A 27,831-nucleotide genomic window follows, 5' to 3' on the forward strand; every position below is an offset into this window, starting at 1 on the left:
AGGCGGATCCAACAAAAAGTGAGACGAACGAGTCTGACAGATTGAACAGGGCCTAATTGAACACCTGGTAAGAAGGAGCGGAAAATACACGGATTTCCCATATTACTGTAAGTTTTTGAAAGTAATTGTAATATCTAGTTGTGTTGAAATGCTTAAAGTGTAGCCCGAATCTCGTCTACATGTAATTTCAAGAGGTTAAGGGCGTGTTTAGACTTGTTCTTTTACACGTGGATAGGTTAGCTAGCGGATGTAAATTTTCTCTTTGTCGAAGTGGAAAATTCCAAGTTTTGGGGATTTTATTTGACTTTGCTGATTTAAAAAACTAGTTTGTTCCACACGACATTTGTCTCATTCACTAGATAATATGACTATAATTTGTGAAATCTGAATGTAAAGGTTTTTAACAGTTCAGGACTTCGGCGCCTTCCTGTCTGGCTAATTAATATTAAGCGTAGCAGAACAGATATTGTAGCTAAAATTGCTTTTAAAAAAAAACAGGCAAATATGAATCAATTTTTATCAAATTTTTCCCGTTTCGCAACACAAAAGTATTATAGATAAATTATTAAATGTTATTTAAATGAGAAAAACAAATTGATATGTGGCCCTGTTTAGACCGCTCTCCCTTTCCTGAGTTTACAGTTCTCCATGCGCTCAGGAAGCTCGCGCAACAAGGAAGGAACGCAAGCGCTAAAATCGAATTAAATAGTTTTGCGTTCATTACTGTTTGGAAAGTTTTGCATTAATTTTGCTGTAGGCACACTGTAATTCATGTACCACTTGCGACCTCATAATATTCCCCCGTTTTCCCTCCTTGCGTGGTTTACATTGCGGGCGCTTTCCACTCGTGGGATGTGGGGTTATAACTTGTGAGCTCGACTGTCAGACTCATAAATTTAATTGCTCACGTGACCCCATTTTTTAGGGGAAAGAGGCATCAAATGCCCCCATTTGCCTCCGTTTCTTCACTTTCCCTGCTGTCATCTTCATCTCTTTCTGGAATAATTGTTTCTGTAATAATTTTGCCAGTTTTTAGAAGTTGCTACATGCCTGTGGAAGACTGAACCTGCCAAAATCGGTAATAAAAAGAGAAATCGATAAATGGCTTGATAAAATAATTAATGAGGAAAACTGCATCCAAGAAATACAAAATGAGAACTTTCCTTACTTACAGCTTAGATCTTGATTATTACCAGTAGGCGAGAAGCTGGCTCTGAATGTGGACCCACCAGGCTGCCATCCAGTACGTTTACCCTTTTGTCACTTTACCTCAAAGAAAGAGCCAAAAAAGAACATGAGTAAAAAAGAAGAAATCTGTAAATAAATGGACAATGGAGTAAACAGGAAAGAAGAAAATGCCGAAGAAATAGAGAAAATAAATGTATGATGAAAAAAGTGACAGCAAATATTAAATTCATATAGAATATTGGGGGAAATTAGAAAATAAAAGAAACTAAAATAAGATTATAGAGAAAATATAAAACTTAATGAGTGTTAAATTATTTCTGTTAAAAATGTTAAATTCTGTTCATCACACTGTATAATCAATTAAGTAGAGAAAGTTTATTTTTTTTATTAAATATTTACCATATGAATTACTTTATCAAGACCACTGCTAAATATATTTGCACCAATCAGTTGGCCAGACATCTAAATCTGCCAAATTTTCCGTGTCTGGCTCTGACCTGGCATCAGCAATCAGCATTTGACCTGGCAGTCACTCATTCTGTTTATTAAATGCATCCACACAGAAAATATAATGTTCTTTGAACTGTTTGAGGTAAATATAAATAATTTTATTCATCATAGGTCATTGTTGCAGGTCATTGTTTACTTGAGACAAGGCTTACAAAAATCAATCTACATGCGTTGCAGTTGATGTTGTATAAATAAAATGCTTTTTGGACAAAAAAAAAAAGAAAAGCCCATTCTGCAGAGTAAAAATTGACCTCTGGCCACAATATTGGCTGTCAAAGAAACATGTCAAGCTGGTAAGAAGCTATAAAATATTATGAATCTGGCATAAAATCTACTTACTCAGTATTAGCCAGGGCAAACATAATATGCCATGTGGTTGGGACCTCCATGTTGGAAAATCAAAAAACTTTACATTTTACATTTTGTTGCTATTTAATTTATATATAGTAATTTATTTTTTGAGGGTTCTCCATTGTTTTAACACTAACAATAACAAGGTTTCCCCCTAAGACTTGCTAAGCCAGGTGGTTGGGTGCTCGGGCAGTCATTCATCAAGTTGCCCTCATGTTTTGAGTCAAAAAAAGGGCTAAAGTTGACAGGAAATTTGAAAATATCACTTGATAATCCTGTGTTATGAAAGATTGGAAGACTGATGTCTGAACACCAACTATAAAGTCTTAAAAAATGCAGACATTTTTTAAAAACTTAAATAAATAAGCAATGATTAGCCTGGTGGGGACAAAGGTTAAGCCTGGTGGCCCGCCAGGCTTATAATATACTGAGGGAAACTCTGAATAATAATTTTATCACAGTAAACATTAAATCCAATATTTGTCTATTCCAACCCTTTTGATGCATTATATTGAGACATATTTGGATTTAGCCTTTTTTTCTAAGGGATATATTTAGTTTGAATAAATTTCTCACCTTTCTTGACCACAAAATCTTTTTCGTTAAATAGATGGATCCAAGGAAACCCCCTGACCTCAGTGACAACGCAGGCTTCCAAATGCTGGGACGTGGACGAGGACTGCAGCCTGTGGAAATGGCTGTAGGACGTAGTAGAGGGCTGCTGCTTTCTGCAGAAGGGCTAGGGTTAGGACGAGCCAGGGGTTTCCTGCCCCCTGGCGATATCCCTGCAGGACGAGGAGTGCTGCCGTCCTCCACTGCGCCAGGCAGAGGGCTGCTGGTGCAGCCTGACGAGGTGGGAGTCGGCCGAGCCAGAGGCCTTCTGCTCCCATCAGCTGAACCCAGGGTCGGGGTGAGCCGAGGAGCAGTCCTGCCTAGACTGGAGCAACAACATGAACAGAAGCACATGTTAGAAACACCCCCAGCCTCAGCAGGAGACCCAGCTGCTCCACGAGGAGAAGAGGTTGGGAAATTTCTCAAGTGTTTTTCATAAAATCAGATTTGCTTCAATGGTAACTGAGGTTTCTGTTCTCTTACAGGTTAGCGCGCCGCCCTGTGGTCAAGGGTCAACGCTGGTGTCCATGTTTAGAGGAATGGGTGTGACTTCCTGGGGAAGAGGAACTCCAGCAGTGGGTCAGTACTACAAGACTTTGAAAAAAGAATACATTAGTACAAAAACCCTGATATACTGTATTTCCTTATGATGCATATTTAGCATTTTTATTGCCAGCTACATTTTAGGCATCTTAATATTTGACTCCCATACCTTGCTGACATTGATCCTGCTAAGAGGCCTGCAAAGTTGGCTGAAATCATTAAGAAATGTGAATGTCCATCTGAACTGGTAGGAGATTTGCCATAAAAATAAAAGTGCTTTATGCACTTAAAAGGCTTCTGGACTCCTTCAAACTCATGATCTAGTTTTTGTGTAAAACCTTAAGAATTGATGCTTCTGCAGGAAGAGGAGAATCTGGAGATGGTGGAGAGGTGAAAGTTCAAGGTTCCCTGGTAGGACTCACCACCGCCATGCAGGGTGCTGGTCACCGTGGAGACTCGATGGGGAGGGGAAGCAGGTAGTTTTCTTGATTCTATAGAGTACCTCAGATGTTAATTGTAAAAATGGCTAACATCCAGTAATAGCAGGATGCATTATTACTGCCACACTACCAAGTGTAGTTGGCCTGATGGTTAAATTTGACCTGAACCCTGAAACTATCCTGTGGATTATTTGGATATATTTATTTTTGCTATTTAGTCTTCTTGGTTGATTATAATTATATTCAGTCATATGAACATTGATATTATTAACCAACTTAAAAATAACCAAATAACTTCAACAGTGAATAAAATACAGTGATTTGTGGTGTAATCTGCAGCCATTTGTTTCAGAAAATCTGAAAGACATCTGCCGATATGGACATTTCAAAATTGTTTTTGTTAACTTGTGATTATTGGTGTAAGTTTTGATTATGCAGTCCAAAAATATATTCCATTGATCCTACATGAATATAAAGAATATGTTTGCTAAAATCTGCTTTACTTTTTCCATCATGAAACACATTAGCAGTCCTGGCTGCTATGGTAATTGATGGGTAATTGATGAGTATTATGCTTTCTCCATTGCTGAAGTTTGTGCCCTCAGATGGTTGTGGGACTTGGAAGGGCAGCTCTGCCACAACTTGGAGTGGGAAGAGGACAGGCTTTGCTTTCTGCTTTGCCTTCAGGTCAGATTAAGCCAGTTTCTCCAACATCTGATCCCCAAACAGCCCCGCTGTCTCCGCCTCATCCTGAAGGTACTGAAAGCTTCAGATAACTGACCGTCTGTCCATGCATTTTCTAAACCTCTTTACACTTTAATTTTCCTGAAGGTGTTTTAAAATGTATTAAGTTGTTTGTCTTGTTATATAAATAATCCAAAGGAGTTTTGAAAGTTGTTCCAATGACTCAGGACTTGCCTGTGCCTCTAAGTAGTGCACAACCAAAGAAGGAGATGACAATGGAGGCAGTACAGTAAGTATGCTTCTGTTGTGTGCTTTTATATCACAGTCATTAGACAATATCAGCACTTAGTCACCCACAACATTTTGTCCTGGTTTTATCTTATTTGGAGGCGGTTCCTTCATTCTTTCATCATTCAAAGGGTTTTGTTTTAGTGTCTGGTGTTGCAAAATAGTTTGATACAGTTACATGTTCTGTATCAGAAAGTAACGATGGCCATTTCAACCAAAGTAAGTGTTACCACCTCAGCTGTAAATAAATAGGTTATTTTGTTTAACATTTTTGCTAAAGTATTTTACAAATACAAAGCTTATCTTTCCTCTTTTTTTAGTTCATTTATATTTCTATTTTATTGTCTCTGCTTAGTACGCCAATTAATAAAACTGGAACAAAAGGAGCTCCCATAACAATTGGGTCAAACCACATCGTAGTTTCATGCAAGAATGAAGCTGTTTATCAGTACCATGTCACCTTCACGTAAGTACACAATTTCATGGCGTCACCCTTAATTCTCCTTCCAACAAAACATGATGAAAACCAAAGTTTGATTTCAGGGAATGTTTTGCACTATAAGAATTCATAATTTTTGTTAGAAGTTGCAAACAGGAAGTTTTTATCTTTTTTTATCTGCATTTTGAAATGTCTTGAATTTTTCATCAGTCCGAATGTTGAATCCATGGCGATGCGTTTTGGCATGATGAAGGATCATCGCTCAACCACAGGAGAAGTGGTGGCTTTTGATGGCTCCATCCTTTACCTGCCAGTTAAACTCAAAGATGTAAGTTTCATAGGAATTGTGTTACTTGGTATAGTTGAGAGCAAACCTGGACAAATCAAGTTTTTTTAAAATCTTTTTCTTTCAGTCTACTTAGTTGGTTTGATTTGTTATATCAACTAATCAAGATTTCCCCAGAAAACTCGCTAATTGCCCTAGCTGGGTGCTAGGGCAATCATTCACCCAACAGCCCCTCATTTTTTTAAGTAAAAAAAATAGTTAAAGTTGACAGGAAATGTTAAAATATCACTTTATAATCATGTGTTATTGAAAGATTGGAAGATTAATACCTGAACACCAACACCAAAGTCTTAAAAAATGGAAACATTTTACAAGGACTTTAAAAAAAGCAGTGCTTAGTCTGGTGGGGGCACAAGTAAAGCCTGGTGGCCCGCCAGGCTTAAAATACATTGGGGGAAACAGAGCATGTCTTGAATCAATTCCTTTGCAGATTGGAATGCTCTGCGGATAAATTTTACTAATTAATAGCTTTTTTACCTTGCAGATAAGTGAAAAATAAACCCAAACTGACAGTTTTCTTGTCTGCCTTTAACCTTTTGATGAGATGCAGGAGGTCCTTTTAAAGAGCTCAAGACGGACTGATAACCAAGAAATAGAAATCAAAATCCAGATGACAAAGATTTTGCCCCCGAACTGTGACCTTTGCATCCCGTTCTACAATGTGGTTTTCAGAAGGTATTTCACAAATTTGTTTAATCCTTATTTTTGACACTAAATGTAACTAATGAAATCTCATGGATACATTTGTCTGAAAGCAATCCAGACTATTTTAAGAAAATGATTGCTTTCTTTTATATCCCTTCAAAGCCTTCCTTCTGGGATGTAAATTTTTCCACAATTCTGTAGAATAGCGGTTCTCAACGTGGGCGGTACCACCCACCAGGGGGCGTTCAGAGGACGGCAGGGGGCGCTGGCGGACATTTTTTACAAAAGGGGGGCTCTGGGATGCCTTTGGGGGGCAATTGGTCGAAGGTAAACTTTATACCTTAAATCCACAACAATACCCGTTTAGACTTTGAGCAACTTGGTAAAACTGTATTGTGTAACATTAAACCATGCTTGGCTGCAACTGTATTGATGGCAGCTCTTCTTCTATTCAGTGTTTGTAGCTTCATGGCGCAGCTCCACTCCGCATCAGTTCAGCGATACACCGGCTGATGACGCTGCTGTGGTTCACTTTGTCTGATATTTATGTAGGCTACATATGTTTTGGCAGTTCTGTGATCATGTCAAAGCAGCAATTTATATTAAAATGTGTTTTATTTCTGTTTGAAAGCTGCCCGCTACCATGGAAGAACAGAAAATCGCACTTATAAACATGTAATTAGTAAAATCACGATCCCTCTGAAAAATGAACCCATTTAAATAAAGAAATCCCTCCATGTTTGATACCTCGATAGAGAGCGTTCATTTTATAGCGTTAACACGGTGCTGAAAGTGGTCCGGTATGAAACATGGGCGATAGAACAACATAGCACTTTTAAATTTCAATGATCAGAATATCGAAATTGTTTCTGTTGTTTTAAAAGGTTTATGTCAGTCTGCCTTTTCACCATCAATATGTTTCCCGACCGGCGGTCGGCGGTTGCACCTTGTGCAAAACTGAAACATGAGAAGCGGGCAAAACGGAGTGACGAATTAGATGTGAATTATGGAATAAAAACAGAGAATCCGATGCTGAACAGTGAAAAAATCAACACATGATGTGAAACACATGACGATTAGGAGGCACAACAGGTGATGAGTGAAGCGTCAATAAACGATTAAATAAATTTAGCAACAGGAAATAAACTAAAGTGGACATAGCAATAAACCAAGAGAGGACAATACTAATCAAAGGAAACTAAATGGAAATAAATGAAGAACAAAATGCAAGAATAATCTAAGAAACTAAAGTAAATACAGAGGAATAAACTGGTATGGCAAGACCTTTCGAACAATAATTAATACAGAGGACTGTATGGCAAGAATAAACAGACACTATTTCCAGATAAAAGGTAAAATGTTGAAGTGCCGTGGGCAGAAGCGCAACTACACATTATTCAGGTGGATGCGAAAACATAAATCGGCACCCCCCACGAAGGAGCGTAGAAACATACGCTCGCATCCCACTAACCCCCCTCCTCCAGACGGCGATACGTTTAGGGCAAAACTCGCTACATTTACCCCGTTATGTGCGCGAGATGAAGGAGCGTAAGACGCGCTGAAGTGTACGGGAAAACATAATCGGTGCACCGATTCAAAACATCTACAATAATGATAGTAACATTAATAATAAAATAATTGTCGGTGCAAAGTAGCCTATAAATTCTTTGGTGGGGGGCGGTGAGGGACCTGGAAAAAGGCTAGGGGGGCGCTGGCCCAAAAAAGGTTGAGAAACACTGCTGTAGAATAATGTGTAGCTGCACAGATAACAGGATATGACCATAGTTTTTCTCTTTCAAGGGTGATGAAAATCATTGGGCTGAAGCAGGTGGCCCGAAACCATTATGATCCCGAAAGCGCTGTTGTTCTTGAAAAACAACGGTTAGTATCAAGTTTACTTTCACCCTCAGAAAATTTGACTCGCTAATATTGAGCATTTTTCTGTTTGGCTTCGTAGGCTTCAAGTGTGGCCAGGCTATGCCACCGCTATTAAGCGCACAGATGGAGGTCTGTACCTGTCTGTGGAAGTGACTCACAAAGTTTTGCAGAACGACTCTGTGCTGGACTTGATGTGAGTTTACACTTCAAAATAAAGAGCCGTTTAGCCTTCTTAGCAGGAGCTCTCAGCTCCGAATAAATATTTTAGCAGCTTTTGTTTCGTCTTGATGAATTTCGCTAACCGTGCTAAAGTCTGTCAGAAATGTCAACCAATTTATACATTGCTTATTCCTACATGAACAGATGGTTTCTAAAGAATTGGAATATAAAAGGTTGATTTAGTTCAGTAATTCAAATTACAACATTACATATACAGTATGTAATAAACATTCAACATTCATTATTCAAGGGCAAATGTCTTTTTCTTTAAAAGAGTATATTAGATTACACCATTATGAAATAATTTTTAATATAGGTATATATTGATATATATTGAAGGTATGTCATGTACTATACAAGGCTTGTTTTGAATGAATTTCGCGTGTAGCATTGATCAGCCCATTGCTCTGCCGAAGTGTTACAAGAACCTAAAGCCCAGGGTTCCTCATCTTTCTCTTGGCAGAACTCTGTAGACTCTTATGGGCTTTAGATCTGCCCAGTTTGTTGGCAAGTCAAGCACAGTGATACCATGGCCATTAAAGCATGAAGTGCTGCAACATTCCCTGGTAGACGACATGATTTGTCTCCTCAGATCACCCACTATGGACATTTCACGCCAAACCTCAAACAAATTGAATCTTGTTTTCAAGAGAACATAAGATCACTGAACACAGCCGTTTCATCCAACACCTTAACCTGAGACACGGCTGACGTTTTCTCTCGTTCAATTTTTAATTGGTATTAAAGAATGTTTCAGTATTCTGAGTAGGCCTGTCACGATAACAAATTTTGTCTAAAAAATTATTGCGATAAACGATAATATTGTTTCAATACCTTTTGACACTGATTTAATGGAAATGACTAATAATGCACACGATTTCCTGCCAGGCCTCTTCAAATTGTCCCTAGGTGTGAGTGAGTGTGTGTGTGCATGGTTGTTTGTTCTGTGTGTCTCTGTGTTGCCCTGCGACAGACTGGCGACCTGTCCAGGGTGAACCCCGCCTCTCGCCTGAAACGTTAACTGGAGAAAGGCACCAGCAACCTTCCCGACCCCACTAAGGGACAAGGGTGTAAAGAAAATGGATGGATGGATGGATTTCCTGCCATAGATAGATACACTTTATTTTCAAAAGAACACATAACACTGGAACTGATGAACTAAATAAACAAAACAACCAAAAACAAAAATAAAATGTATTCTCACCCACCATTAACAAAAAACGTACTTGAATAAAAACTAAACAACATAAAACCAAAGTGGAAATAAATACTGCATTCAACCAAAAGAGTGCAGATTATGAAGTCCGTATATTATATTCCCCTTCAGTAATCACTAGATTTAAATAAAGAAGGTGGGCACATCCGACTACCTAATGCGATAGTTCAGACTGCATCATTTTTTGCCCCCTATTCTCCCCTTAAAACAATCTTAAATCGTTGACCGATCTAAGATTGTCGCTGGTGATTTTGTAACCGATCATCCTGCAGTGGTGTGGTGGGTTACGGTAGATCATCGTGGCCGCTCCGATCTAAATCAGAGGTTTTCCCTGATTCCCGTCACATTACGCTGAATGTGACAGGTAGCCAATCAGAAAGCGCGGATTCTCCTCCGTGCTTTTTGATTGGAAATTACGGAGGGGAATCCCAACTAGCTGACACGGCACAACCCGAAGTCCAGACATTGGAGATGATGTGTGGAAACAACATTAATATTTCAACATTTCGTGCAAAGAATATAGAAATGACAAGAGGAGGAGTTGGAGCCAAATTGCTATCGCAGATGATAAACCCGGTAACTTTTCAGCTATTCTTCGGTAATGACATAAATGGGTTACAATGATTTTCATTCAGTCAGGATTTTACGCTGACTCTAGCCACATGCATCACAGGTAGATTTTAGTAAAGCATTGATTAATGCCTGATTTTAAAATTAGTTAACTGGACTTGTAGCCATTATTTTGTGCCCATGTGGCTGGACACCACACGGCACAAGGAACCCGATCGAACTGTTATACCTAGGATTTCTGTCGGCTAAGGTGTGTCTGAGGTTTTGAAAATGCGCTGACAACTCGTGTAGTGTGCGCTGGACATTAATTAGACTAAGGAAATGAGGAAGGGAGGGTCAGTGGAGAGCACCGGAGCTGAGCCTTTTTTCATTCAGTGTCATCAACAGAAAAAAAAAAAGGTCAGAAGAGACCATAATTAAAATGAGGTCGATAGATTTAATTTATCGTGCGATTAATAGATTTATCGTTTATCGCGACAGGCCTAATTCTGAGAAACTGAATCTTGGGTCAATCCAGAATCCAGGTCAGAAAGTGTTTGGAATATATAATTCCTGGTGTAATGAATCTTTTAGTAAATAACATTTTGATATCGTTCTAAGTTGGATGTACAGTAGATGGACATCTATTGTCATTTTTTGTGAAAAAGCCTGTGAGCTCCATATGTTCTTCACAACACACTATGTAATATATCTTTCATGGCTCTGACTCTTTTCCAGAATGTAGCAGTTTAGTTTTTTCTTCTTGTGTTTATTTCATTTTTCACAATTTACCTGTAAGAATCAGGGACATTACACAAATGTCACCGTCTATTCTGGGCTCTTTGTATAGCTTGATGGGTTTAACACTGTAATATTCTTGTTTGTCTTCTGGGAGGGAACGGTGAATACTTTCTGCCCAAATAAGTATTTCCAGATATAATTGAGATGATTTGTTTCATAATCTCGCCCCAGCATCTAATTTTTGAGGAAAAGTACCACAAACCGAGGTGTGGGGCTACTTAAATAAAAAGAAAAGGCCTCAGCTGGTGTCCTGGTGTCTTGTAGGAACATGCTGTACAGACAGAGTAAAGAGAACTTCCAAGATGTGTGCACCAAAGAACTAGTGGGAGCCATAGTTATCACACGGTACAACAACCGCACGTACCGCATCGATTCCATTGAGTGGAATAAGTCTCCTAACGACACCTTCACTTTGATGGATGGCACTAAAACCACCTTCTTGGAATACTACAGGTGAGACTCCTCTGCTCCATCTTGAACTAATCAAATCTCAACAGGAAAAAGTGCAAGTTCATTAAATATTTTGAGCCAAATCAGAAATTTTGTTCAAGAACAAATGTCTTGCTTTTGATTTTGTTACAGTAAGAACTATGGAATCACAATCAAAGAGATGAACCAACCCTTACTCCTGCATCGACCAAAGGAAAGGTCCAGACCAGGAGGGAAGGTAAAATCTCCATTCACCATCAGTGATTTCACCATGAATTTAAAAGTTTAAAATGGCACATTCGTAGTAAAACAGTCACTGTCTTTCATGTGGACAGCTCAGTTGACATCCATTACTCTTGTCAGAGTATACTACCACCACCTACTGGTGGCAGCAAGTCTTGCTCAGCACTACCAAGTTTAAGGTTTTTTGGATTTTAGGTGAATACATGGTGGATTTTGGAATAAATGTTTTTTCCCTAAGAACGGATGTTACTTCTTACAAATCAAAGAGTCAAATCCACACAACAAATTTGACATCAGTGGTCAGCTACCCAAGAACGATTAAAACTTTTATCCTCAATAAGAAAATAAAACTTCAAAGTAAGATGCTCAGGGGTTCATCTTGTTGCTCTTTCAGTTTTGTTTCACGTCTGTTCCTTTCTTGCAGCAAATCATCACCGGTGAGATCCTTTTGGTGCCAGAGCTCTCCTTCTTGACAGGAATCCCAGAGAAAATGAGGAAAGACATGAGAGCCATGAAGGTAAGTATTGCTGGGCCATAACCTTGTCAGCATTTAGTCTACCAAAACGTTGACCTCAATACACAGATGAGACAGAATTTAAAATGTAATCTAATCTTTGTTGTGTTTTTTTAATTTAAAGAACATTCATTAATTATTTTTAAGTTTCTTTAATTCTGTATGTTAGGTACATGTCTGAACTTTTTAAATGATATATTGTTCACAGAATGCTACAAAGTTTTTCCTCACTAAAGACATGTTCTGTTTTTTCATGAGAAAGTGGGAGGACATATTTCTATGCTTTTATCATCTTATTTATTTTAATGATGTTCAGCACTTTGTCTCAGCTGTGTGTTGAAGTACTCTATTAATAAAGTTGATGATGATGATATTGCTAACGTGATTATTCATTTAACATCATGAGATTTGTCTTACACATTTTACCAGTGGCATTAAAGATGATAGGATTTCTGTTCTTGCATATTTTAACATATTTTATTATAGTGTGCTAAATACATCTGTTATATAAAGAGCTTAAGACAATTAGTAGATGAATTAAAGTGCTTTTAGGTAGCAATGATGGCAAAAAAACACTTGCGGTAAATGTTAATGTCTTAACTTTTTACAGGAGCTGACCAATCACATCAACGTGAGCAGTGAGCAGCACACCAACTCTATAAAGCAGCTTCTGAAGAACATCAGCTCCAATCCTGAAAGTGTGAAGGAGCTCAGCCGATGGGGGCTGGAGATCGGCTCAGAGATCCTCATAGTAGGAACCAGTCACTACAGAAAAAAGTTTTTAATTACTTTGTGTTTGGGGAAGACGGTAATGCAAAGTTCCTGAGACACTTTTTGCAGTACCGGGTCTAACAAGAGAAGTCTTGCTCGAAGTGCCTGATGCAAATCTGACAACAGTCAACTTTTTAAGTTCTTGTTTTAAGCATTGAAAATGTCATTCAAGTGAAATAATCATCAAAGCCAAAGTTCTTCAGTCCTTAAAATTTAGAGAAAAAATTATCCTGAATCTTTGATATTTTGGTGGTACAAACTAATGCGTATACGGCAATAAAACACTAACCACTGACACCATTTTTGTTGATTTGAGGAATGTGAGAAGTCAAATTCGCTCAGGTGTTGCACCAGCCGGTAAACGATGCATTCAATTGAAACAGGTGCATTGAAGCAGGCGGTTGTCTGAAACATGTAGAACAGGGATCCCTGAGGACCATAGCTGGAGACCACTGGGTTAGAAGACAAAATGTGGTGACAGTGGTGGTTTTATTTTTTATATTTGTCACCTGACCTAAATGTCATGTAAGTGGGCTTGCCCTTATTTAATCATCTAAAGACAAAGTGCTGCAGGTGTTTTTTATTCAGAGACCTATATGGACAACAACTGATTCTAAAAAAAAACATGTTGTAGCTCTGTGCAGAAGTTGGCCAAGATATGTTTTCATGGCTGATTAGTTTTCATTGTGTTTATTAGAGATGTGCCGATCAGGTTTTTTCCTGCCGATACCGATGACCCATGAGGGCCAATCACCTATACCGATCACATAATTATTTTTTTAAATCAAAAGCACTACCGGTTACATTATGTGGAAAAAGGAACCATGAATTCACCTTAATTTAGACAAAAATTTGTTTTTAATAACTTTTTCCAAGAAAAAAACAGGCATTGTGCAAATTGTACTGCTATCGGTAATACTATCTTTAACAGACTGAAAACATATAAAGGCTCTGAAGAGGCTAAATAATGCAAACAGTCAAAATAAAACCTCTCAACATTGCCAAAAAAATTCAAGTATAAAACTTAAAATTCAAAGGCAAATACAGGATCCATTACAATAAACAATCCTGAGTTACTGAATGAAAACTTCCTGATAGCATGGCAGCTAGCTGATTACTGCTAGTTCTGATTGGCTGTTTCTGACTGAGCAGAGTAATTATGCAGAAAAGGCCAGAGGAGATCGATTATTTTTTCAGAGATTATCTGTCTCATGTTAGGACAGTGAAAGTTTTAATACGTATGTAAAATGTATTTTTTTAAGTTAGATGCTGCAGCTTTAAGCARAGGWTCGGTGTGAGAGTCACTACCAGGTGGAGCAGAAGCGGCGCTCCGTCTGTGAAATATTACTACCTGTAGCGCGTAGCAGCGGTTCAACAGCGAGAGCAGAACCATATTGCAGCTCAAAGATTTAATTATTTTATCGAGTTATTTGTTTAGCTTTCTGACCGTCATGCTAATAATCCGGGTGAGTGTTTGTAGCTCTGCGCTGCTTTACCTGCCATCTGATCCTCCGTATGTCTTTTTTTCTGCAGTGAGCCTCGATATAGCCAAACTCCTCAAGTATGCCATTGTTTTTATGCCATATTAGATTCGTCGTGTTGATGCATTTTGACGTGCTTCAATTTTCCGCTGCAACACGCAAACTTCCCCATTCACTCAGTGCGTTATAGTTCCRCATCGCTTAGGATTTGTTGCTGCGCGTTTGCGCAGTGTGAAGGAAAGAGGAGACCAGCTGCACAGGCAGGCTGCGAAATGAGATGCAGGTGATCGGCAACAAGAGACAGTGATTGGCGATCACCGATCATACACTTTTTCACGGAAATCGGCCGATTATGATCGGTGGCCGATCGATCAGCACACCTCTAGTGTTTATACTTCGGCTGTTATTTAACCTGCTGTCTGAATTTTTGATCTGCCACTCCAAACTCTTGGCGTCTTACTTATTACAAATATTACGCTAAATCTCTGAAGATTGTTTACTACCAAACTCACAAAGTAGAAAGTTCCTCGGAAGGAAGGAAAGAAAATGTGGCAGCAGTTTTTGAAAGGTCTTGTGATTTTATTTAAACAATTTAACGCTGGATCAAATTATTTGGCTATACATTCAGCACAGCACATAATGTTCTGGATTCAGTCAAAAACAGCATTTTGCGGCTCTTCAATTTCCATCCTTTGTCATTACAATATGCCAACGTGTGATTATTTAAAAACTGACAAATATCATCTCATCTGGTGCTTCATTTAATGAGTGTTTTTATATTAAAAATATGATCTTTATGTTATTCAGTTAACAAGTCTGTGCTGGTTTTAGGACATGTTCTAGTTTTGACTGGTGCATCTGAATGATAACCCATTAAATGGTCAAAGAATCTCAAGCTTACTTTCCCCCTTTGCTGCAGGTTCAAGGAAGAACTTTGCCGCTTGAAACCATCTGTCTTCAGACGTCTTTAATTCCAACCGGAGCTGATGTTTCCTGGTCCAGAGAGGTTGTGAGAGACACTTCAATCAGCTCTGTAAGTGACAAATGATAGTTTTTATGTTTTTATAATACAGTTACTTGTTTGACTTTTGAGGTTGAGGTTGTTTGTGAAATAATGAATGGATCCATATTCTTCCCAGGTCCCTTTGAACATCTGGGCCATCTTCTACCCGTCTCGTTGTGCAGACCAAGCTGAAGAACTTGTTTCCACCTTTAAGAAGGTAGCCGGACCCATCGGGGTACGAATGGCTCGCCCCATTAGAGTGGAGCTGCGGGACGATCGAACTGAGACGTACGTCAAAAGTATTCACTCTCATCTCACCAGTGAGGTAAGGGATTCCCTCCCACTTTATATCAAATGTATTTCAATTTTATCCTATAATGTGATATAATTAGAACTGTGTAATTTAAGTTCTAGTTTTGTCGATGTATACTTGTTTATAGTTGCAGCTAAGATAAAAATGAATGCAAGTTGAACCCAACCTCCCTAGAAATGATCCTGATTTATATTTTGGGTATTTTCCCAAGTGTCCCATCTGTTAAATTAATGATTTAAACAAGAAATAAAAATTTTATTTTTTAGTTTAGTTTAGTTTTGTGGTGTGTAAAACCGTTGAACTGTCCTTGTTTGTTAATTTAATGTTAAGTCATGCAAGTTAGAAATGGATTTTGAACTCTGGCTGGTTTTCCTCTCTTCCAGCAATGTCTGTGTGCTTTGTGATGTAAATGAGTGTGAAAGCCTAACACAAAATTTCCATAGAAGCAAACAAAGGCTTCTGCAAATCTCAACTTCTCTGCCAGCACTTTTTATTGATCGTGTTTAATAAATGCATCATTTACATGTATAGCCTGAAGACCTCTGACATTTTGTACGTTGATGAATAGCAGGTCTTTCAGACTAAATGTAATACCAGCTCAGTTGTATTTCACAGTTTTCTACTGTTTCAAGAATAGCTTCAAAGTTTTTCATGCCTTGCACTGGACTGCAGTTAAAGTTAAATATGCTTAAACTTTGCTAACAGACACAAAATATGTGTACAAATATGTCAACACTAAGTTTTAGTTTCACACCTGTGTGTAGCCCAATTTGCAGCTGGTTGTGTGCATCATGGTCGGCAATAGAGATGACCTCTATAGCGCCATCAAGAAACTGTGCTGTGTTAAAAGCCCGATTCCTTCTCAGGTCAGTATTGTTTCTGGTTTTGATTTGTTTTATTGTGTTTCATCAACAACAATCTTGTGTTTAAACCCAGAGGGGTTTACATGTTTAAAAATATGTATATATTACAATCCAGATACTGAAAAGTAAATTTAATTCTAGGCCATCAATATCCGGACAATATCTCAGCAGATGAAGCTTAAGAGTGTTGCTCAGAAGATTCTGCTGCAGGTGAACAGCAAGTTAGGAGGAGAACTTTGGACCGTCAACATCCCTCTGGTGGGTATCAAGTTGCAGAACAGTCACAGCTTGACTGATTTTTCAGTGCACAGGAGAAATCAAAGAACATGATGCTCACAGACACTGATATTCCTCATCCCTGACATCTGATTTTATTCTGTTGGAGCTTATTCTCCAGCTTCTTCCCGTACGCCTCCTTGATTCCTCTAATCTTGGCTTTAAGTTGCTTTATTATTCTCAATAATTACTTGTCTCCCTCCCCTGAAGACTATTTTTCTTTATTTAGCAATGGTTCTTTAAGTCACTAAATGCTATTGGGGAAGCATTTCACTGTTCTTGTGGGGATGAAGATGAAGTTCAGTCAGTCTCAACATTTAGTCATGGTATCGATGTCCTCTCTGTGTGGCTAGCACAGTGCATCTCAGTCTGTAACCTCAAAACAATACTTTAGGGCTTCTTCTGCTTCCTGTGACCATCTTCCTATAGTTGTATTCGTTACAGGCTATAGTCAGAGCACAGAAGAACAAGTCTGTGAACTGATTTTCCCACAGGTTGTCTTGCTTTGGAGACATATACGTCCCTGATGTTTGCAATAAAAAAATCTCTTTAGAGCAGCTTTCAGTGGAAACTTTGTATGTATAACAGAGTGGAGGCCTTATTAAAAGCACCAAATGTTTCCACAAATAAATGTGGAATTAAAGTTTTGAGTTCCTTTTTATTAAAGTGGCAGCTATTTTGAGCAGCGCAATTATAAAATGGAAAAAATACCTTTGTTTCAGATACCAAAATTATCTACCAGTAAGTTAGAATTTGTGGTGGATGTACAGCTATGCATGCTTGCAGCTCTTATGTCGGTGCAAGAAGGACGAGTCTGATTGTGTTTAAACCCAGAGATTTTAAAATCGGAGGTTTAAAACCAGTGGTCCCATAACATGTTCACAATGGGAACCATTGGTGCAGGTGTTTACAGCAAATTCTCTCCCACTCAAACAGAAAAACCTGATGGTAGTTGGAGTTGATGTTCACCATGACACCAGCAAATCACATCAGTCAGTCATGGGTTTTGTTGCCAGCGTGAACAGGTATCTTTCATGTTTTTATTCACTTTTCCTCCAAATGACTCAATCCATGTTTTGAGGTAACATCTCTAGTAGTTTCTGAAAAGTGTACCTTCGAGTCACAATTGTAATTTTTACTCTGCATTGTAGCTTAATTTGAAAAGAATCTGAATTGATTTGTCCTTCTCTCGAGTAGCTCCCTGACCCGTTGGTACTCCAGGGTTACCTTCCAGACGCCCTCAGAGGAACTGATTCATGGCTTCAGAGTTTGCTTGCTGGCTGCACTGCAGAAGTACCACGAGGTAACAATCTACATGTGTGCTTTACAACTCAATCTCCAGACGGTGGTCCAGATATAAATCACAATAAACTAATTAGCCAAAACACACTGTCTTCCGTTTGCTCTACAGATAAATCACAACCTGCCTGAGAAGATTGTGGTGTATCGGGACGGTGTGTCTGATGGCCAGCTGAAAATGGTCGAGCAATACGAGATACCACAGCTGATCAAATGCTTCGAGACGTTTCCCAGCTACGAGCCCAAACTGGTCTTCATTGTGGTCCAAAAGCGCATCAGCACCAATCTGTATGCCTGGGCTTCGAACAGTTTTGGCACGCCTCCACCTGGAACTGTTCTGGATCACACCCTCACTCAGAAGGACTGGTCAGTTTGATTAGGCTTGATTTGCTACTTAGGCAAAACAGCTGAGCAACTAATTTATGTTTTGTGTCTGATGTTTAGGGTGGACTTTTATCTGATGGCACATCACATTCGTCAGGGTTGTGGACTTCCTACACACTACATCTCCCTGTACAACACAGCTAACCTCAGCCCTGACCATTTACAAAGGTAAGTGCTCTACCCACATCGCTCTGAATACACTGTGTTTTACAGACACCTTGCTCATAACAAGGTGGCTGTATAGATCTTTGCTTGAAATATTTAATGAGGTAAACATTTTAAGAAGCAGATTTTTACCGTGACTTTATATGTAAACGTTTTACGTGCACGGCAACAATATCAAAGGACAGAATTGGCAAGAAACCTGACTCTTCCACTCAGAAGTCCAACTCCTCTGAGTAAAAATTAAAAATCTCATCAATTATAAACCCTCATAGACAATAAAATGATTTTTGTATTGCTTTCATACAACAACATGCTGAATGTCCAAGTCCGTTCCCAGTACATTTGGAAAGTATCTGTCAAGAAAGTGGTACTTGGAAAACTCTATTTGGTAGTGCTTGTTATAAATGTTTGAACTACTCATTTAGACTGTTTTTTTCTTTCCTGAACTTAACAGCTCCAGTTCTGTTAAGGTAACTCTTACTAATTTGGTCTCATGTCAGGCTGACGTTCAAGATGTGCCATCTGTACTGGAACTGGCCAGGGACCATTCGTGTCCCAGCACCATGCAAGTATGCCCACAAACTAGCTTTCCTGTCCGGCCAGTATCTGCACTCAGAACCGGCCATCCAGTTGTCCGACAAACTCTTCTTCCTTTGAGCTGACCCAGTTACTAACACAAGTCATTGAACATACAGCTTTGATGAAGACATGACGCTATAATAATATTGAAATCTCAGATTTTACGTTTCTATGTCAAAATGATCAAAATGACTTAACACATTGTGTGAAACGCATTATAGTTTTTGGGATTTTTTTAATGTTGGAAAAAATGTGAGAATGTGACATCCTGTTTATGATGCAAGGTTTTCAGTGTTGCAGAAGGTTTGTATTGTTACTGTTCTCTAAATTTGTTCCAGAGCTCTCAGTTTTACCATTTTTCCCCCCAAAAGATTTCAACAAGCCTTTTTATTTTGTTCCACATTTATGCTGCTGTATCAAAAAATCTGTAGTGTATTAATTTTGCTGAAAGTGTTGTAAAGCCTGCAATAAAACTGAGCATTTAGGATGTTATATTCTAAAGATTTCTGTTTTGGCTACATTTTATTTATTTAAGTTTAAGATTAATATATTATTGTATTTTGGCTACGTTTAATTTCAACCACAGGAGGTTGGGTAGGGAAATTATTTTACATCTCCACAAGCATACATATGTACATACATATCTTTAAACCTTGGATTTATAAAATGGTATTAAGGAAAACTGTTGCTCTCCTTCCCAACCTGGTAGTTTTGAACTCTACCTACAAACTACCTGAGCAGGGAGTGTTCACAGCAGAAGGTCTTGGTAATTAACACCTGAAGATGTTAAGAAATGTTAGCCCAGAATAATAAACATGCAAATGTAAACCACTGTTAAAATATTCAAAATTATTAGGTCCAAACCTAAATTGAGGCTTGATCCTTCTCCTTTTTTATCAATACCTTACATTTTCATGGATTAGGTTTTCTTCAATAATCTGTTTGATAAAGATCCCACAAATATACCTAATTAGACTTCAGTTTTCTTGTGCGTAGCAAGATTGAATAGTAATCTAATCATGAAATCCAACCTGTTGAATTTCTTTGACATACTTCAGATGTATCCATTAAAAATTAAATTGATACATCTACTTAATTTAATGAACAAAGATGGGAGCATGGAATTGTCCAAAATGGTGAAGCATTCAGCATTCCTTTCACTGGAACTTAAGGGCCAAGTCTAGCTCCTGCAAAACAACCCCACCTCCATCAGATTGCCAGATTGAGAAGCACGATTCATCACTCCAAAGAACGCGTCTCCACTGCTCTAGAGTCCAGTGGCGGCATGCTTTACACCACAGCATTCAACGCTTTGCATTACACTTGGTGAAGAATGGCTTGGATGCAGCTGCTCTACCATGGAAGCCCATTCCATGAAGCTCTCGGTGCACTATTTTTGGTCCAATCTGAAGGCCACATGAAGTTTGGAGGTCTGTAGTGATTGACTCTGCAGAAAGTTGGCGACCTCTTTGCGCTATACTATTCACCATCCACTGACCCCGCTCATTCGGTTTCTGTGGTATAGCACTTCATGGCTGAGTTGTCATCCCCAAATACTCCCATTTTCTTATAATACAACTGACTTTGGAATATTTAGATGCAAGGAAATTGCATGACTGTATTTGTTGCACAGGTGGCATCATATCAACAGTTGCACCCTGGAATTCACTGAGCTTCTGAGAACGACCCATTCTTTCACAAAAACAATCTGCATGTGTAGGTGCTTCATTTTATACACCTGTTGCCATGGAAGTGATTGAACACATAATTCCGATAATTTGGTTGGGTGAACAAATACTTTTGGTAATGTAGTGTATGTGGAAGGTCTCTTAGGTCAATAGAAGTTAACCAGTTGCCTTGGTGAACAGACATTAAGTGGGCAGAGTGTGTAAACATTGTGAACTTGTAAATTCTTAGATATTTGTTCCAAATAGGAGTTGACTCACCTGGAAAATCAGAATCCCCCTAAACCAAGATGATGTTATAGTAAACTGGAGCCTGTATCCTTTTGCTTTTGTTCTCACCACCCAGACTGCGGCCAGTCATGGATCTGTCCAAACAAACCATAAAATGTAAGAAATGGCAATGTCAGACTACTTGTTTTTAATTAGTTTGACAAGCTCTTGCACAAATATATCAAATACTTTCTGATTTTTAGTATATACAAATAAGCTAAGTCTTAAACTGACTGCAAAAGCTGCTGAATAAACGGTACCAATCAATGACATCAGTTTTGTTTTATATGAAACAAAACAAAACTGATTGTTTAAACTGTGTATGCAGTTTAAACAATTGCATACACATTTGTATAATCAAAAATACCTATGACATAAAAGAACAAACAAGGGAAGTTATCTGATTGACTGATGAATGACGCTGCTAGCCGAATTGACCAGCCTCTCCTTGGCCTTCTTTACAGGATCCATTTCGAAGGACTTCCATAGACGAATAGTTTCATCTCCAGCAACAGTTGCTACAGTTGCATTGTCTGGGCTCAAAACCAAACTGAGAACTCAACCGTCATGGCCATTAAGTTCCGAAACCTTGCAGAGTGAGGTTTCGGAACTTTTTTTCTTTAAAAAAAAAAATAGCAAAACAGACACTGCGTCCTGATCTGTTTTAAAGAAAGCTAGCAGTAAATAAAAACTTCATACAGGTCAAACAAACGACAACAGTCGCGCCATTAATTGCACTACTGACATCTTGTGGCTGTATCAGATATTGTTCAAGTGTTTAATACAAAACTTGTCAGTGATCATTGTGTGAATGAGAAACAGTTGAATATGTTTAGTATTTTTTGGGGCAAGCCTATATTAGTTTCACACTTTTAGGTCCTCGAAACAATAAAAATTCAAAAGATTCAAGAGAACATGAAAATATATACATATTTATAATTATAGAGTATCAATTTTAATTTCAGTGAACACTGTACGGAATATAATCCAATAGTTTGTGGCGTTTGTAAAGTAGTTTAGGCACAAGGGTCAGAAGGTGAACAGAAAATCAGCACCAGCCACCGGTTTCAGTTTCTTCATACTACTTTTTTTTATTCAGTCTTTTCACTGACTTCTCCCCTGAGTAGTGATGAGCTATCTGAATCCAGGCTTCGAGGCTTGTACCGAATAAAAAGGGGGCGTGTCCGATGAAGCCCCGCTTTGAGGCTTGTGTTGTCACGTGAAAATCACGTGACTGGCAACAAACTAGGCCTTGCATTAACTGGGTCACGTGTCTGCTTCATTTTGCGTGTTGGTTTTCAAAATAAAAGTGCGATGAGCCACGCTGCATCATGGGTTGTTGTCCATTTGGTCACGCATCGGGAGAATATTTGTCTTCAGTGGCCAAAATTAAATTAACATTGACCGAGACACATTTGATGTGCATTGATGATGGCACTCATCAAAAAGTAATGTTTGTTACTGCTTTTCTCAATTGTAGATAATGTTGTTTTTTTCTGACTTTATATTTTTGTGATTTTATGATGTAAATCTCTTTGAACTGCATTGCTGCTGAAATGTGCTACACAAGTAAACTTGATTAATTTTCTGAAATGGAGCCAGACAATTACTCGATGAAGCATCGAGTAATATGCTGGGAATATTTTGAGATTATCCTCACAATAAAATTCTTCTTAGATAACAAAAATTAACCTGTCCACCTCCCAATTTCTCACTTTCTGCAAAGTTCCATTATTATTTGTAGTCTAATTAGCAAAGATATATCAGTCTTTCACAGCAGAAACAGATTTAATGGTGTTGCAGAACTAAAATTCAACATGTAGCTAAATATAAGGGATTAGCCAATTATAAATCCAAGAAAAAGTGAGCGCCCCAACAGGCACTGCATTCCCAAGACACCAAAACATCAAATGTCTTTATTGTCAAATCCGTCTGACATAAAAGAAAACCCAACACAACCACCGACGTTCAACATAAACCAGGATTAGATTGGCTTCAAATAATTTAAATAATTAAAACAAATGACAATTAAATATGGTTTCATTGATTCTCCTGCTGCACAGTGGCGCAGTTGGTAGAGCCGTTGCCTTGCAGCAAGAAGGTTCTGGGTTCGATTCCCAGCCCCGGTCTTTCTGCATGGAGTTTGCATGTTCTCCCTGTGCATGCGTGGGTTTCAGGTCAAACAAACAAAATCTAAACAGAGAAACACTAAAATTACAAATTAATTTACAAACTCATACATAATGAAGTTATGTATGAGTCATACATAATGTTGCAAAATAACTTGCATAATACAAGATAACTCAAAAGGTTACTTTAAAGGAAAACAAACAAAGCAATACACAAAAGAAAAACCCTCTAATTGGTGGAACCCAGCAAGGTAATCACTGACATCATCCAGCCGTTTAATCAGGAAGTACCGGGCCGGCCCCTCCCATACTCCTGCTCTGCTGCAGATCTACAAGGACAAATGGTGGTGAGTACAAAGAAAAACAAATACCTTAATAAATATACCTTGAAACAAATTCAACCCATAATCCAGAAATCACTTTAACCTAAACATACATAGATGGACCCTGCAACATAATGCCAACACAAACAAACCCGGGATAGTAAGTGAAGCATAATTGCAATGTTTAAATTAATCATTATAACCAAATATAGAAAGTAAGTGAATGAGAAAGAATAAGGAACAAGTGGTGAACATAAACTGAACCACTTTGTCACAGCGTTATTAAAAGTTTAAAACATGTTTCATATAAATACATTTTGTTTTCATCTTATTCGATATGGAGGACCAAAACTGACATAAGAAATAAAAGCATAAAAATATATTTAGTTTTTTCTTTTCCTTACACGAGTTTCCGTCAAGTAATGTATATATTTTCTTTTTCATTTCCCCTAAACGTGCTTTTGTCAAGAAAAATATTTTGTCTTTTTTCCGCATCTCTATTTTTTGCTTGCTCTTTTTCTGCTGCATCGTTATGCTAATGGGGAAAGCTGCCCTGTATGTCCAGCTCCTCTACTATTGGCCAATAGAGCTTTGGAACCAACATCACTGCATGAGACGTGGGGGCATTTAAATCTCGCGCAGTCACCCGGTGCATTCTTTATTCGCCACAGACCAAAACAAACTTTATCCTGGCGGTTTTATTGTGTTACTGACTGCAGTGAAGTTAGTTTTGAGTTGAATATTGCAATATCTGCCGCGCAAGCGGCGTTTAGCTCAAGGTTGATCCGATTTATGAACGCTAATTTCAGCCAGCCTTTCTGTAGCTCCCTCCTCAGCGCTCGGAGGTTCTCTTCACTTCGGGACCGTCAATAAATTCACAAACCAAACACTCCTGTCAAACAAATGTTAATAAATGCCTTGCCTTATGACCAACTGATACAAAAAAGTGTTAATTCATGCTTTTACATGAGACACACTACCCTCTATTAAAATGTCATGTCATTTTCAATATTTTAAATAACTAATGTTAAAAATGTTTTCTTCAATAGCTTCCATATTGTGTGCCACATTGACTAGAAATCAGTGTGTAATTGTTGTACTAAACTATATATGAGGCACATGCATTTTTATTCCATTTTAACTATTTATTTTTGTTACCTTTTTTTAAGTTCAAATTTAGTATTTCTCTTCAATAACTTCTAGGTCATGTGACCTATTGAGTCAAAATCTGTGTGAAATTGTTTTAGATCTACAGGGGTGGAAATTGGAACCCGCCACTGGCCAAATGCGGAAGACATTTGGCAAGAAGACAGAATTCTAACTGTTTGAAGCAGTTAGTTTTTCTGAACAAAGCAGTCTGAACAGCTCTTTCCCGATCAGGATCTGTAAGAGCGATCCGAAAACCATTTGAAGCACATAAGAGTGCCATTTCCCGTCTCTGATGGTACCGTGATTTATATACACTCCTGATCAAAATCTTAAGACCAGTCAAAAAATTGCAAGAATTTGCATTTTGCACTATTGGATCCTAAGAAGGTTCTAAGTAGAGCTTCACAATGTTAAAGGAAAAAAATCAGTGCTGAAAACTGCATTTACACTCAAACATGATTTTTTCAGCTGATCAAAAGTTTAAGACCATAGTCTGCAAAAATCTGGATTCCATGTAATTTTCCGTCAAGTCTTTACACTGTCAAAACCTCCTGATGGCAAAAGCAAATAAGCTCACTGACTTTGAACGTGGTAGGATTGTTGAGCTGCATAAGCAAGGCCTCTCACAACGTGCCATCGCTGCTGAGGTTGGACGCAGTAAGACAGTCATTTGCATTTTTTAAATGATCCTGAGGGTTATGGAACAAAAAAGTCAAGTGGTAGACCCAAAAAAAWTTCACCAGCTCTGAGCCGCAGTATCCGATTGGCTGTCCGTCAAGACACGGGACAATCCTCTACCCAAATTAAGGCCATTACTGGTGCTGACTGCAGCCCAATAACCATCAGACGGCATCTGCGAGAGAAGGGCTTCAGAAACAAAAAGCGTCGTCAAAGGCCACGTCTTCAACGCCACAAAATTGCCTGTTTGGATTTTGCAAGGGTGCACTAAACATGGGACATTGAAAGGTGGAAGAAAGTTGTCTTTGATGAGAAAAAATTTAACCTTGATGGTCCTAATGGCTTCCAACTTTACTGGCATGACAAGGAGAATCCCACCTGAGATGTTTTCTACACAGCACAGTGGTGGGGACGCCATCATGATTTGGGGTGCATTTTCCTTCAATGGAACAATGGATCTTCAGGTTGTGCAGGGGCGTCAAACAGCAGCTGGCTATGTGGAGATGTTGCAGCGGGCATCCCTCATGACTGAGGGCCCTCGTCTGTGTGATAATGATTGGGTTTTTCAACAGGACCACGCTGCAGTTCACAATGCCCGCCTGACAAAGGAGTTCTTCCAAGAGAATAACATCACTCTTTTAGACCATCCTGCATCTTCCCCGGATCTAAACCCAATTGCGAACATTTGGGGATGAATGGCAAGGGAAGTTTACAAAAATGGACACCAGTTCCAGACAGTGGATGCCCTTTTTGAAGCCATCTTCAACACTTGGAGCAACGTTCCCCACTAGCCTCCTGGAAACACTGGCATCAGGCATGCCTAAACAATTGTTTGAAGTCATCAACAAGAATGGTGGAGCTACTCATTACTGAGTCCTTCTTTTTGACACTTTGATTTCTATTTTGAGGGGTTTTCAGGGTTTTTTGAGCTATAGTCTTAAACTTTTGATCAGCTGAAAAAATCATGTTTGAGTGTAAATGCAGTTTTCAATTAATTCCCTGCTCAAAAGTTTTTGTCTCTTATGCTGATTTCTTCTTTTAACATTGTGAAGCTCTACTTAGAACCTTCTTAAGATTCAATAGTGCAAAATGCAAATTCTTGCAGTTTTTTAACCGGTCTTAAGATTTTGATCAGGAGTGTATGTAGTAGCTCTCTCCACACTAACCTGAGAGAAAAAGATAATAAAAGCCTGAGAGGAATAGTCAGGCTTTTATTTTTGAGATTTTCAGTAAGCTTTATTGTAAATGGCTAAACTAATCCTATGTGTAACAGTGGTTGGGTTAAACAAGTTATATAATGCCCAAAACATTCTGCTATGTCTGTAGTTGTAACATTCTGCTCAGCCTCCTTCTGTTAACTCTTAGGTCCACCATCATTGTAGTTCTTCACTGCCAACTCAACTCTCCTCTGTAATAATTGAGTGTTCCACCATGTCTGTAGTTCAGATGTTCTGCTCTGCCCTCTGTATTAACAAAGTGTTCCGCCATGGTTAGAACTGCAGAGATGGCGTCTTTGGGTGCGTTCACACTGCAGCCTGAAGTGACCCAGTTCCGATTTTTTTGACGTAATGAGACCTGTATCCGATCTTTTCATGGCAGTGTGAACAGCACAGATCGGATTCTTTTTCGAATGTGACCCATATCCGATACGTATCCGATTCAAATGCGACTTGACATCCGAACTGAACGTCACTGATTCTCAACAAATCTCACTATTCTGCGTCCTGATACAGGCAAGTGGGAAGAAAAACAACAACCATGACAGACTATAATGAGGATTAAGTTGTTAATATGTTTCTCCGGCCGGACAACAACTTCAAATATGTAAGCTATGCTCCACCGTTGGCTTCCATGTTTACTTCCTTAAACACTGAGCACTACTTCTTCTTTTCATGGCGGTTGGCAGAACACTGAAAACGCTGACGCTATTGCGTCCTCTAGTGCGCATGCGGGACACTTTCAGGTTGTTTGCCTGTTCACACTGCAGAACACATWCAGGTCGCATTTACTGGCAGTGTGAACGGCCCCAGCAAAAAAATCGGAATTGCCAAAATATCGGAATTGAGTCACTTCAGGCTGCAGTGTGAACTGCAGCCTGAAGTGTGTTCTGTTGCTATAGTGATTAATACTCTGCTAACTGGTGTGTGTGTGTGTGTGTGTGTGTGCGCGCGTGCGTGTGTGTGAGACAGAGAGGTGGAGAAAGAATTCTATCTTTGTGAGACACTCAGTCAGTTTTTCTAAAAAAAAAAAAGCAGTCCGAACAACTCCTTCCCATTCAGGAACCGTGAGACGTATTCGAAAACCGTTTGAAGCGTATGAGAGGGCTATTTGTCGTCTCCGATAGTACCACGATTCATATCTATACCTTACTCACAGTAATAGCAGCGCTGAGAGAGAGATAACTGAGCTCTGAAATTTTTGAGAAAAGTATGAAAATGAATGGCTGGGAGCCTGACCCTGTCACATGATTTCACTCTAATGCTTCTTTACAGAAAACCGTCAGCCCTAGAGAAATTTCAAAAACATTTTACGGGAGCAGTCATTCGGTGCAATGTCATGACCGACTTT

The 27,831-nt window shown here is 38.8% G+C and overlaps 1 protein-coding gene and 1 long non-coding RNA gene across 4 annotated transcripts; one reads left to right on the plus strand and one right to left on the minus strand.

The window, feature by feature from the left end:
* On the plus strand, positions 1-19,532 carry piwil2 (piwi-like RNA-mediated gene silencing 2). Of its 3 annotated transcripts, none has more exons than XM_008417596.2 (24): positions 1-107; positions 2,660-3,070; positions 3,147-3,240; positions 3,566-3,680; positions 4,237-4,400; positions 4,527-4,617; positions 4,972-5,082; positions 5,266-5,383; positions 5,952-6,076; positions 7,847-7,927; positions 8,004-8,117; positions 10,974-11,162; positions 11,292-11,376; positions 11,806-11,898; positions 12,506-12,646; positions 15,067-15,180; positions 15,287-15,475; positions 16,228-16,329; positions 16,468-16,584; positions 17,539-17,627; positions 17,800-17,905; positions 18,014-18,267; positions 18,346-18,453; positions 18,951-19,532. In XM_008417596.2, the coding sequence occupies exons 2-24, from the start codon at positions 2,660-2,662 to the stop codon at positions 19,105-19,107; spliced, it is 3,168 nt and encodes a 1,055-aa protein (XP_008415818.1). In that variant the 5' UTR covers positions 1-107; the 3' UTR covers positions 19,108-19,532. The 3 variants fall into 3 exon arrangements, with proteins under 3 accessions (XP_008415818.1, XP_008415819.1, XP_008415820.1); XM_008417597.1 differs by having other exon boundaries at positions 5-67; XM_008417598.2 differs by lacking the exon at positions 1-107 and adding an exon at positions 1,226-1,243.
* On the minus strand, positions 12,572-21,815 carry LOC103469723 (uncharacterized). Its single transcript, XR_534389.2, has 4 exons — positions 21,352-21,815; positions 20,976-21,079; positions 15,049-15,178; positions 12,572-12,660 (listed from the first exon to the last, which is right to left on the minus strand). It is a non-coding gene; the product is annotated as an uncharacterized LOC103469723 (long non-coding RNA).
* Between the last annotated feature and the right edge of the window lie 6,016 nt (positions 21,816-27,831).

Source organism: Poecilia reticulata, linkage group LG9 (genome assembly GCF_000633615.1).
Source record: "Poecilia reticulata strain Guanapo linkage group LG9, Guppy_female_1.0+MT, whole genome shotgun sequence".
NCBI classification, from domain to species: domain Eukaryota; kingdom Metazoa; phylum Chordata; class Actinopteri; order Cyprinodontiformes; family Poeciliidae; genus Poecilia; species Poecilia reticulata.

What these genes read in the sequence shown, in the direction of transcription:
- piwil2 (XM_008417596.2), top strand. Translation starts at nt 2,660, where the DNA reads ATGGATCCAAGGAAACCCCCTGACCTCAGTGACAACGCAGGCTTCCAA. An exon ending in GGACCGTCAACATCCCTCTG is followed by an intron (nt 16,585 to 17,538) that starts GTGGGTATCAAG and finishes CCACTCAAACAG; the next exon opens with AAAAACCTGATGGTAGTTGG. An exon ending in TTTGTTGCCAGCGTGAACAG is followed by an intron (nt 17,628 to 17,799) that starts GTATCTTTCATG and finishes TCTCTCGAGTAG; the next exon opens with CTCCCTGACCCGTTGGTACT.